The following is a 13,337-nucleotide window of genomic DNA, read 5'->3' as shown; positions in this document are numbered from 1 at the left end:
CCTGAAAAAGAAAAAATTCTGACAAGTGCTTCCAGACATTGGGAATAGGTGTTCTGATTTGTCATTTTTAGTGGAATGCTTCCTTTTCTTTCAGAGTATGCAAAGATATCAATGAATGGGGAGAGGTATTGCAGCTTCCTGTGACAGACAATAATTTATGTGAGAATGCGCTAACAATGTTTTCAATGGGCGATGGACATGCCCGGAGCTGGGAAAATTGGATCTTGACTGTGACATCTCGGCCTCTCAATTAGAACATTCAGATGTCTGCTGCTTTAGGAACAGGGGAAAAAAATTAAACCTGTGTTTCTAATCAATTACAAATTTGCCTGCCATCTCTCATAAAGCCAGCACTACCACTAGTGATGGTGGGAAAGTACTTTCTGGGAGGTCAGTACATATGCTCAGAAAACTTGTTTTCAAGTTTTCAGTGTCTGGAAGTATGTAAGTAGAGAGTTACGCTACACTGTGCATAGTCCTTGAAAGTCCCCTTGATCAATATTGCACACAACATACAAAATGTATAGTAGGGCTATGCTTAAATAAAGTAACATTAAATTGATCAACACTGATTTAATTTGGGGCAACCACTACTTATTGATCTTCTTGTCAAGCTGATTCTACAAAGCAAGCATTACATGGAGTGCCTATTAGCAACCTTTTAGTTAATGGTATCTAAAGCAAATGTTTTATTAAGCAAGTATCAGCTTAAGTTACACTGAATTTTGAATACCTGTATTCTGCAGTTTTCAATCTGTGTGTCCAGGCAAATTATGTTTGCACAACTATTTGACAACTTTCCCTGTTAGGGCACCACGCACGCAATTATTAAAGGTGTCAGATGAATTCACACGGGAGTTGAAATCAGGCTCCGAACTAAAAGACTCCTAAACTGCGGGATTTTCTGAGCGGACGTTATCTAAACTTCTGGAGGGGTTTTCAGGGAAAGCTGGTAGCGTATTTCAGCATTTAGGTGCCTCTGCAGGATTCCTCCCCCGCCAGCCCTGCGCCCGCTGTGGGATGCGCTTCCCCGCTCCCCTGGTAACGCAACAGGGGGACCCTGCTCCTCACTCGCCCCCTCTTTAACGCTGCTTCTGAGTTGCAACTTCGATTCTGCTGGGCTGTCGCCGCCGAGGAAGCAGCCCCAACCCCCGGCTGGGGCAGCGGCTGAGCGCAGCCCTTCCGCGGGAGCGGAGCGGGAGGCGCAGCGCTGCGCACCGGGCCGGGCGGGGGAGCAGGCTCCGCACCGCGGCAGCCGCGATTGGCAGAGCCGAGCAGCGCCGTCCAGGAAACGGCTCGGGTTGCAGGGGGGGGAGTGACCAGGGGAGGGAGGAAGGGAGCCGGAGGAGTGCGACGAGAGAGAGAGAGGGAAAGGGGGGGGAGACTTAAAAAAAAAAAAAGCAACCAAAACCAAAAACCACCCACCCACCCGAGGGGGGTTGTCGGCTTGACAAAGCTGCGGCGGGTCGGGGAGGGCGGCTGGATGGAGCGGAGCGGGACCCGCGGCGCTGTGCTCGGCGATGCCCGCCCGGGGGAGGAGGCTGCTGGCGCCGGGCACGGCGGGCTCGTCCCTCTGAGGCGGTAGCGCTGCAGCCGAGCGAGGGGACGGGACGGGACGCCGGGCCGGCTCCTGCCTCGTCTCGCCTCCCTCCTGCCTCCCCCAGCCGCGTCCCGCGGGGGATGCGCCCCGCTGCGCCGCTGCGGGTTTGCCAGCCGGCCCCGCCGGGGCTGCCTGCGGAGTGACCGCGGCCGCCGAGGAGTTTCGCCCCGTCTCAGGGAGCCGCTGCTCGGCACCGCGCCTGTTGCGGGGGAACCGACCCTTCCCGAGGAGCTTTCTCGCTGCAGGTAATAGCACTGGGCTGGCCTGGCCGGGGAAGCGGGGCGGAGGGGAAGGTTCGAGCCGGTTACAAGGTGGTGAAGGGCTGGAAATCCCGGCACTTTCCCGGTGCCCGCTGCAGCGCTCTGGGTGCGGGGCCTCGCACCTGGTGCTCGCCGGCACCGGGGCGGGTTGTGCCGATGCGGGACTCGGGCAGACCCGGGGCCGGGATGCGGCGGGGCGGCTCGGGGGTGCGTTCCCCCGCTGCTCCCTGGCGGGGCTGCGGGTCGGACTTTCTGCCTCTGCGGTGCGGGGTGATGCCCGAGCAGGACTGCTGGGTCCGTGCCGGTTCGCGCACGGCTGTCTTTGGGGACAGTTTCCAGCGGTGACAGCAGGGCGGTCAGCGGGGGATGAGAAAGCGGAGCTCAGCCTTGGGGAGCATCCCCCCAGGGTTCGGTACCGCTGGCTGGAGGGGCCGGCACCCCCTGGACGGGCCGCCCGGAGCAAGGGGGACCGGGAGGTCCTTCCCCACCGTGCCCGGGGAGCGGGGCCGGCGGTTCAGAACCGCCTCCGTCTGAGATAAGGGGGGGGGGGGGGAAGAAGAGAAAACCTCAATGAAATATATATTTAAATGCAAAACTGCCCGTTCAAACAGGGACCCATTATGCGTTTGGTGTGAAACGCTATCAACATTTAAAACTTCATTGTCTCCTTTGTACCAAATCCCTGTAAATCTTCCACTAGCCCTTACTCATTTTCATCTGAAAAGCCTGTTTGGGCTGAATAGACAGCAATCAGCAGCCTCTGGACTTCTCTCTCTCTCAGGAATGTCAATTAAAATGCAGATTTCCCCCCGCTCCCAATCTCTTAGTGGCAAAAGACTTGAGAAAAACAGGATAGTCCTGGAAAGCAAATGAAAGAAGTTCAAACAATGAAAAAGTACTGAAGCTGCCAGCCGGTTCCCATTAGTTCTCCAGAATTAATGTTTAGTAGCTGTGATGCTCAGATTTGCTTGGAGATTGAACTATGATAAAGAGTCGTGTTAGCTTTATATGCGTGTGTATATACACATTTAGAGACTCGTATATATTCGTGTGTGTGTATGTGTATACAAAGCTGTTAGCGTTAGAGCTTCGTGTACCTGGATTTTTCTGATGAAGCTACTGGGCTTTTTAGAGTGCTTCGGATTTCTCCGTGGAGGGAAGATCCATATTTCATTCAGATTATGCTATTCCCTGCCTAATAGAGAAAGATGCTGGAGTTATACAATGAGCAATGTATTGATTTGGTTAACATGCTCTACAAATTGTACTCTCCCTGGGGAGTGATAAACATCTTATAAACAACAATGGAAGTAGATTAAAAAGAACACTGAGCATTGAATTTAATTAATGCCACTGCTGAACAAGTACTACTTGTTTGTGTGTGTGTGTGTGTGTGTGTGTGTTTAAACTGGAGTACAGCTTGGAGGAATTTGGTTGGGCTCCCAAACCAGTCTGCTTTCCCATGCTTGTCAGTTTGGCAAAGAAATTTGGGCAGGTATGTGACGAGGTGAAAATTGACTTGATGAGCGAGTGGCAAGGAGAGCCATCAATCACTGGAGCCTGACAACTCCTCCCCAAAGTGTAGGCTGAGAAGAGAGACAGAGTTCCCTTTCAAGGGGAAAAATAAACACTACGTGTGGCTTTCACTGAGTCTGAGACTCCAGGAGGGATTATGGTATTGTAGTCAGGAAGCCAGAATTGTGGAGGCCAAAAAGCATGCTGGGGCTGTGTTCCAAACATTGAGATAGAGGTACATAATTATCCAGCGCAGGAGGTCTTTCCAGAGACTCGTCCCCCAGCAACTGTGGCGATTAAACTATGAGAAGAATTTGGTTTCGTTTTATCTTCGTTGGACTCCACTTCTTTCGGGAAGGGGCAATCCTCAAACCCCGGTTGCTGTCGTGATGGTGAAAAGTGGTTTGGCTCCTTGGATGGGTCCAGAGCTCTGATTTTTGCTTTGCTACGCCTTTGCAAGCCACGGGTTTGAATTTTCCGCTGCCTTGTGGATGAAGGGTCCCTTCTTTCTGCTGGCAGATGCTGAGGTGCAGAAGCTGGCAAAAAGCTTCAGGTGAGAAGACGTGTGGTCAAGTAGCCTTGTGCTGCACTTCAGAACTTGAGATGAGGGTAGGAACCACAAATGTGCTTTCAGTGGCATTTCATGTGGCCTAAAAATCTGAAACGGCTGAAATGTAAGTGAAATTGATGCTGTTAAAAAGGACTCTGGAATATATGCAAGCATTCTGGTATGTTTTCTCTTTGCAAAATGGTGATTACATTTTGCATTTATATACATAGCTTTTAATCAGAGTTTACAGGATGATATATGGAAATTAAATTAGCTTTACATCCAGCCTGTTAATTAATGCTTCTACCTGCTTTACAGCTGCATAAACTGAGCTACAGAGCTGTGGTGAGGCAGGAGGGTGACCTGGGTGGTAGCGTCCAGGAGGGCTTGCTCCAGTCCTTCAAACACAAATGGGTCCTGGAGACAGAGCTCTTTTCAGTTCTACACCTGATCTGCGCTTATTTAAAGAAGCGCTCAGCAAGCTCTTTGCAAATATTTATGCAGTGGTCTGGTGGTGGTTTCACTGGAGATTTAATGGTAGTTGGTAGCTTGTGGTCTGGGATGCTCATGCTATGCTTAAATCTCTAAAGGAGGGACAGAGCTTTGAACTGGTAGCAGCTGAGATGAAAAAGCTTGCCCTGAAGTATCAGCGATTCATGAAAAATACAATGTATTAATTATTTTCCCCAAGTGCCTTATTTGTTTCATCTAAAATCCGTTTCTACTGACTCCAAAAGTTATTGTATATAGTACTCAAGATAAAAGGTGCCTCGACAGTGTTTCTGTCCTTAGCACCGTGAACTGGGTTTGTAGGGAGCAGGTAGCAAAAGGCTAATAAAATCTGAATACACCTTTTAATTGTTGGTTCTATAAAAGGAGAATATTTGTCCATGTTTGTGTGTACTCTATGCTAAGGTACCACAGCACATCCAAATGACAGGGAGTTTTGAGGAGTTTGTCTTTATCTCTACACTCTCAAGAAAGAAAAGGCAGCCTTCAAGGGTGAGGGCAGGAGGGAAAAAGAGGTATTATGTTATTTTTCCCTTCAAGACAAGCTCTCTCTAAGCTTCATTTTGATTTCATCACATCTAGATGAATCATTGGCCAGATTAGAACAATTGCTGCCGTTACTTGTTTTGTCCATTCACTGAGGTTTACCATCTTTTACTTTTGAAGCGGAAAATCAAGTCTAATTTTCTGGTTGAGCTGCTGAATCACCCTGTGAGGATGCTCTTGTGACCCTCACCTGGCATCTTAGTGTGGTGGCAACAGGCTCTCCTGAAGGGAGTGCCAATTACTTTGGTACGTCTTCTCTCTTCCATCAGCCCTTGCCTGGATTACCGATCAACTCCATCCGTTTAAATTAGTTTTGCTGTGAATAAAATAGATTTTTCTTTTCTCTGTCCAAAAAATACCTATCAATAAGCATTACTGAGAGGGAGATTGAGAACAGAAATGTGTGTGCTGTGCAGTTTAGCACATAGGAATGGAAAAAGATGCCGGGGAAGTCTCCTGTGAAAGTGCAATCTGTACCACACCTTATACAGATTTTAATTCCATGTAATGCAGTGTAGCTGACCAGTATCCCTGCAAAGACCTGAGTCTTTCACCTGCACAGGACTCTCAGCCTTCAAAATGACACTGAACTGAGGCAGAAGAAGGTACATCCATAGGGGAGCTGGAAGTCTTGACATCAAAGAAAGTTTTATGGATTATCCAAGTCTAAAGAGTATTTTTCAACAGTTTTTCTTGTGGAAAATTACTGAATTCTTGTAAATTCAGCTGGCCGCAGAGCTGCCTGGGTGAAGGAATGAAAAACAAGGCAAACTTACATAAACCTTCAAACAATAACAAGTATATGATTTGTATAATTGTGGTAATTTTGAAGCATTACAGGTTATGTGCCTGCACATGTGTGTGCCTTTCGTTTCTTAAAAAACTGTATATTTTTCTGTCAGTAAAACAGCTCTCTAAATATGTGCTGAGAAGTGATTTTGTGAAAACAAGGAGGACTTGGTTTCGCCTCAGGTGATGATGGAAGCTGCTAACAGAAAATGAAAAGTCACTCACTTTTCACATATTCTTGAAGCTGGAAAACTGTTTTTTCCCATCCTCCTCCTCCTCCCCCTCTCACCACAGGTCTGTTCAGGGCTTTCTGAAGTTTTTGGGTTTGCTGTTTCAGAAGGGGTTGCTGACAGTGTTCAATCTCTTCCCCACAGCAGCAGCCGTCATTCCAAGGGAGGAGGCATCACCCTGGCCGAAGGCATCGCTTTCTCTCCATGCTTCTCTAGAGGTGCTCAGATGGGATTAAAGTCCACATGGAGATATGGAAATGGACCAGGAATTTACTTTAAAAAGATGGTCAGCTGGGATTCGGGTTGCCTTATCTGCCTGGTGGTGGTCACCATGGCTGGACTTGCCCTGGCTCGACCTTCGTTTAATTTAGTTGTTGAAGACGCCACGCTGGAACCTGAAGGTAAATCACTCTAGAATCCTTAATTCTGCAGAAGTTAATTTAAAAATGACGTCTGAAATAGAAATCAGCATCTTTATGCGCTTTGGTAAATCTAAGGCAAGTAACAGAAGAGCCCTCAAGAGTTATGCTTTTTGACTTTTCTTGCTCACACGTGGGCTGTGTTCGTGCAAGCACCCATTTATTTAGTATTATGCAAGCAAGTGATGTCAGTGATTTCACTCGGGACTGTCATCACGTTGTATAATCAAAGTGTATGGCTGAAAGCTTTCAGGAATGGGTCTTTAAGGAAACCAGTCGCACCAACATACGTGTTGCATGTTGTTGTCTCAAGAAATGAAATGTCTGTATAGCTGCCTGTCTTTGTGGTTCTCTTAACTGGAGAAGTTCAGGAAAAAAGAAATCCCAATAGTTTTTAATTGTGTGGCCTGAATGTTTAATTTTACCAGGCAAAAATGGTGTTGCAGCTTTGTTGGTGTTTGTACTTAGGATGAATTTCCTGTTGTTAATACCCAAAACCAGTTGATGCTGTCACTGGATTGCAAGTTCTGGGAGTTTAAATGTTGAGATCTGAATGGCAAGGCTTGCAGTTTATTACCATGAAAGCAAAGGCTACTCGAAACCTTTCAATTGGAAGAGGCATTTTGATAAAACCTCCTATTTTGAGTGTGCACATGTTGGTGTGTTCTGCTAGGTTTATCCGTTCCTCAAGCTTTGCAAAGTGTTTTTCTTCTGTAAAGAGCTAAGGAGGGGCTGCTTTTTTATTGTCGTGAGGTGATTTGATTTAAGAATGATTTTACTGCATTGTGTAGGATCTTTCCTGCTCTCTGAACAGTGGAGGGGGAAAGCGAGGCTTCCTTTGTAAGGTGGTATCTGTCCTTTGGAGGAGCCATTACATCTCTAATAACACAACTGTCAACCAATCTAATAGTCCATAGAGCACTTCTGATCCGACAAACTTGCTGGAGAGAATTTGGCCTTTACACATTCTGCTACTCACGTCCACGGATACAGCTTTGTTTTTAAATACATTTTCATGCAAAACTTATTTGTTTCTATCCACTGCCTCTAAAAATAGATGTCACCAACTAACACATTTTTAGAATCCATTCCAAGTACATTTTTATTGATGGCAGGGGATGAACTATTTAGAGACGATGAACACTCCTCCCTAGCAAACATTCCTGAAAAAATTAACAGAGTATAGCAATATTGTCATCTGTCAGCCATAGAGATTGTTGATAGCAAAGATTTTTGTTTGTTTTCTTTTGAGGGTAACTTGAGATTAAAATAAAAGCCCAAATCTCATCACCACTTACTGTAGGATTTGTTAATTGCACATCTGGTGCCTTTTTGGCTTTTCAGAGGAATGACAAAATTGCGAATAATTCTGGTTTCTGTTTAGCTGTTTGTAGTGAGGTCCCCTAGTTTTGTGGTTAAATCAGAAAGAATGGGATTACATGACTGGTAGAGTATTTTACAGGGAGAAGAGTAATATTTTTTGAAGGATGCCTGATAATTTTTCAGCTTTTCAGGGAAGGAATAATGTTTATTGTTTTAAAAAGCACAGTTTAAAAATATGTTTCTTCCACAGTGAATATCCAGAGGGTGGAATCTGGGATTTATCAAAGTGTAAATTGTTAAAAAGGATTTAAAACTTCTTCCCCGGGCAGGAAAGTTACTGACATGAAACTATTTTAGATGTGAGAACCCGAATCATTACCAGAAAGGAAGAAAAAAACATGCTTTTAAGTTAATGGTATAATAACAGCTTTTATGTTGCAGAATACAGGGAATTGTGTGGGATTTATATCTGAGATTTGGGAAATAAAAACCTCCTTTATGTGCTTCCTTAAACCTCTTTTAAAAAAACACCAACTTTTTACACAATCACCTTCTCTGGGTTCCATCACTGCCACCCACAAGCTCTGTCAGCTGAAAACAAACCAAAACACCCTCCAAAAAATCTCTTCAAAGACAAAGCAGACTTTTCTCGAATTTGGTAAATACTAAATGTCTTGGCCACAGCTCATTTGGGGGATCAGGTGCTCTAATAATGTGAATTTTCGGGAGGGCTGCTGACTGTGCAGTCATTAGAGCGATGACATTTCATACCAGCTGAGAAGGTCGACAGGGCCATGACCTTTGGTGACACGTGTTGATCTGTTCCTTAGTCATCCTTCATGAACATCCCCTAAATGTTGTCTTTTTTTTAATGTTAGGTGCTTTTATTGTTACTGCTTATTGTCTTAGTGATTCAGAATATTCAAAAAAAGCTGTATGCTACATTAACAGGAATTGAGATTGTGGCCTTTTGTTCCTTTGATTGTAATAGATAATGTATTCTTGTCTCAGATAAAAATAACTTAAGGGACATTTACAACTCTTTATTCCGAGTACCTGGTTAAGTATGTACTTCAGCACAAACAATATTTATCTAATAGTGTAGTTAAATGCGTGAATATGTGCAGAATACGTGCAAAATGTTGTCCTGCATCAAGGTACTTTACTTTTGCTTATCTACGGTCAATCTGTTCTCTTTGGTAGCACACTGCTCTCGGGTGCTTTTATAAAACACTGGGCTCGTTGAGCTCTGAAGCTCATTTGTGAGCATTAGATATTCCTTTGGTACATATGAAAGTATTTACTCTGAAGATGGTATCTTGAGCCGTTGTAAATTATAATGTCAATATTGATATCATGGGTGCTGGATCACGAGTATGGTGATTATTGCTTTCTTCCCTGAACACGGATGGTTAAAAACAGAGGCTATTGAGCAGTGTGATCAGAAACAGGACCTGTAAGAGTTAGTTTGGGGACTGTCAGCTATCGAATTATGTCTTGCATCAAGTGTTTACACATATGTTTTTTTACCCTAGGGAGCACAAAGCCTTTCTGCTTTTAAATATTTAGAAATAAGCCTACTCCAGTGTGTATAAAGGAGCCATTCTCTTTCTGTGCACCAAGGCTGTGAAGGCCTTTGATGATAGCCAACATTTCAAAAGGGCTTTGACCGCACACATAGGTTGAAGGGTTACTTTGTGAACTGAATAATTAGTTTAGACATGTATTTGATAAATAGCAAGCTCTCCCTTGACCTTCCCTTGCCCAAGCTGTGTGTTATCGTTCTGCCGGGTAGCTAATTTAGTCTCTTCCCCACATGCAACGCCTTGCTGCTGGCCTTGGAGCACCCACTCGGAGCCCTCGCCTGGTGCAATAACAATGTGGTTTAGTTCTGTTAATTTAGGTCAGATTTCAAAGGACTAATTTAAGCTTTCCACAAGGGACAGCCTAATTCTGTGTCCTGGGAAAAACACAGGACAAAATGGCCTTAAATGCACATTTGGGAGGTTCCTGGGAGCAGCAGTGAGGGAGAGGGACCTTCTTTAATGGGTGATAAGTGCTGAAGTGAGTAACGAGCCATCATTTGGGTTTTAACTCAGTCACAGCTATTTGCTGACACTAAACAACCTGCAAATATAAACACATTCAGTGAAGTACCCAGAGCTTTACCCTTTTTGTAACAATGTTGCATAATATGAGCAATATACCTTCTTTTTTTTTTTGTAAAAACACAGGCAGTACTTAAAGGTTAAGGCTACATGTGGTCACAGCACTTAGCCCAGTCCACTCGGAGATGCTACTGCCTTGGTCAGGACTTGGGGTCTTGTGAGGTGCTTCTCAGGCTTCCAGGGCTGCAGCCCGTGGAGTTTGGATGCTGTGGTGGTGGGATGTCCCCTGTCACATCCTGGAGTGTCCCCAGAGGTCCTCTCCATGGCGGTGCCACCCTGCTGAGGGCTTGCATGGCTGGTGGGACCCCATGGTGGTCATCTTCCTTGGGCAGAGGTGGTGGAGAAGCACCTGGATCCAATTTAGTAGGAGAAATAAAGCAAAAAGTTTACCCCGGCTTCCCTTGTTCTATTTTTTTTTTTTAACAAGTGGCTTCACTATCTGCAAATTATTAACAATTCAAACTGATTAGTTAAATATATATATATATATATATATATATATATATATATATTTTTTTTTTTTTTAAATGGAAGGGCAATTATCACAGCCCATTTGGAGGAATGTGACATCCCTGCAGCTTCGGGTGAGGGCAGGATGCCCTTTCAGGGATCCGGTTCAGTAAGTTATTTGGCCTGGTACAGGAATTGCTAGCTGAGATTTGGAGGAATTGTACAAGCAGCCAGATTAAATCAGTCTTAATGTGTCCATTCTGCGTTTAAAATCCTCAGTCCTTTAGCAGGGGCTTGGTCTTGAGCTGCACACTAATTGGGCATGGGTAGGGTTGTTATTTACAGGTGGTGTTGATGAAACACTGGGAGTTGATGTGTCAGCGTGACAACTGTTTTGCAAAGTAGCACAAATGATTGCAAGTTTCAGGCTTATCTGCCATGTGATTGCAGCGTTTTGAAGGGGGAAAATAGAAACTTTTAGGAATTTAATTTCTTGAGGTGTTTGGTGTTTGTTTGTTTGTTTTTTTGAGTCAGAAGATTTTCAAACCAAACACCAAACGTCTGACTCCAGCGGCTGCATAGTTTTCTAAATTTAAAATAGCTCTTCCTTGGCAAAGAACTTGCAACAAATCTCAGGCTACAGTAACTTTTTTACAGGCAAGTTACAAACCTTTGAAAGCAGAATTTACAATGAAAATGCTGACGTCTCCAGTTATGCAAGATTGTGTACACATGAGACGATGGACTGTTTGGTGTTTTAATAAAAACCATAGCATAGGTCTTAATGAGCGTATTTCTATATCCAGTTTCCCAGCTTCAGGAGAAATGATCACTTGGCTTTAAACAAATACATTCAAAGATTAGTATTTTCTTAAGACGAACGTTTAGTTTAGGAACAGATGAGAATGCAAGAAAAATGCCTAACTATCCCTTTTTCTATCATTAGTAGAGAAAAATTCCTTATTGGAAGTGTCGGATTTTTACGTGTTAAACATTTTGTGAGTCCTCAAGGTTGAAGCTTTACAGTGAAAGCAGAGACTTTTTTGAAAGCAGCGTTTACAGCAATATAAATCCATGTTTTTAAAAGAACCATCACCCACTCAGGCAAGTTACATCTTGTCTATCTGTAATAATGCACCTGGTTTAACTAGAAGAGAAAATTTAATTTCAGTGTAGTTAAACAAGTTCAAAATTGATGCTGAAAAGGCACCGGGAACCCAAAACACATCTGAAATAATGAAGAATCTGGAGTTTCGCACCAGTTATTGCAACCAGGGTTTGGTTCCATGGTTGCAGGCTGGACATGCTGTGCTGGTCCGGTGGGAGCATCTTCTGCAGAGTCGGACAGGACACACTGATTTGTGTTTGTGGTGTCTGTGGGAAACTGGACAAGACTTGATTTGGCTTAGATTCTGCCAGGGTAAAATCATCCTTACAGCAATTTGGGAACAGATTTGAAATTCAGACCTTTGAATTTAAGCTTAGCACATCGCTCTGTGTATCTGTAGCATTTTTTTGGGGAGAGTTTGGCACAACTTGCCCCCAACATCAGGGATGCCGCCCCTTAGCTGACTTTTAAACTGATTGAAGGAGAAGTTGGAGTGACTTTGAATACAGGCAAATATTAAATAAAGGCCAGATTTGCAGGAGCGCAGCAGCCAAGAGCTCCTGTTGTAATTACGAAACGTGTGTTGGGAGCGCCGCGCTGTTCTGGAAGTCTGGTCCTTTGGGTTTCAGTCGGAGTCGGCGCATCAGCGAAACTGAGTCGGCATTTTCTGCCTGGGGGCTGCGCCTCTCAACGAGGGCAGTTGCAAAATGAGATATTCTGTTAGAGGGGTAAATATTTATGTAGGTGGGTTTTTTTTTTTAAAAAAAAAAGTTGATAATTTGTTTACTGATTACGTACATCTCCAGGGTATCCTTTCCCATCTCTTAATTATCACTGCCGGATTTTTCTTTTTGGAAGAAAAACCCAATTTAGGGGATTTGGTTTTCCTGGACCTACTTTTGAGTATGAGAGTAGTCAGCAACTGGTGCGGAGATGTCTCATGGGCTTCACTTTCTGTTGGTTCAGGTCCTTTTGCTGCTCGTCACCGCACAAATGACATTATCCATATCAAAGAGAGGGACAGAATGACAAACTTCAGTTCTAGCTGAATTCTACTGTGCTGTTTCTTTCGCTTGCCTTGCTGTTATTATTTTAATTGTATTTTCGAGATGACTGTAAGTGAAAGCGTTTGGTGAACCTCAGCGAAGCTGAGGAGTTGTGAGATCTGACCTACTTTCCTTCCCCTCCTCACATGCAGTTGCAAGTTGTGTGTAATTATTGCTTTTCCTCCCCCGCAAAAGAACTGGCTCATCAGTTTGGGACATTAAGCGATGTCGAGCAGCCTTGCAAAGCACCGTACGGTAGCAAAGCCACAAGAACCAAGAGGAGGAGAAAATTCCTTTGTATGAAGGAAACCAATTGTACTCGTGAGGGTTTACTGGGAAGGGCAATGTGCTGGGGGACTGGAAGGGAGAGAAGGGAAGATGAGAAGCTTTTTGGGGAGGAGAAAATAATAGTTTTGCCTGTAATTTTTTTTTTTTCTCTTAGTTTTTCATGTGTTTCTATTTTGAAAGTTTTGTGATGTGCTGGTTCTCACCTCAGGCTTTCTCCAGGGGGGCTTGTGGCTGTTTCTGAGCGGGGTCTGGAGTCAGATGGAGTGGCTGGGAATCCCTTAGGAACCTGCACTGACCAGGACAAGTCTGTAGGAGGTTTAATTGTGGTTGGACGGAACAGAACTTGATGAGACCACTATGCTTCAACTTCATTTTTAACATAATAAAAAGTTGTGGTGTAGAAAAATGATGCGAGGTTCATGATGCTCTTTCTTCGGGTGCGAAGGGCATCAAAGGAGAGTGCGCTATGCAGGACTCGCTTTGCAAGTTTGGGAAGTGCCCTGCTCAGTGTCTCCGTGTTGCAATGTTTAATTTG

At 44.4% G+C, this 13,337-nt stretch overlaps 1 protein-coding gene across 2 annotated transcripts in view; it reads left to right on the top strand.

The window, feature by feature from the left end:
* The first annotated feature begins 1,371 nt into the window (after nucleotides 1–1,371).
* The window catches only part of FGFR2 (fibroblast growth factor receptor 2), an 85,846-nt gene continuing 73,880 nt past the window's right edge, over nucleotides 1,372–13,337 (top strand). For both annotated transcript variants that reach the window (XM_082054568.1, XM_082054567.1), the window contains exons 1-2: nucleotides 1,372–1,845; nucleotides 6,145–6,401. In XM_082054568.1, the coding sequence (XP_081910694.1) occupies nucleotides 6,227–6,401 (175 nt within the window). In that variant the 5' untranslated portion in view covers nucleotides 1,372–1,845; nucleotides 6,145–6,226. The remainder of the gene's footprint in view (nucleotides 1,846–6,144; nucleotides 6,402–13,337) is intronic.

Source organism: Streptopelia decaocto (genome assembly GCF_964273445.1).
Source record: "Streptopelia decaocto genome assembly, chromosome: 5".
Classification (NCBI taxonomy): Eukaryota; Metazoa; Chordata; class Aves; order Columbiformes; family Columbidae; genus Streptopelia; species Streptopelia decaocto.
The sequence above is the reverse complement of the archived record's forward strand: the minus strand, read 5'-3'. Positions and strand labels throughout refer to the sequence as shown.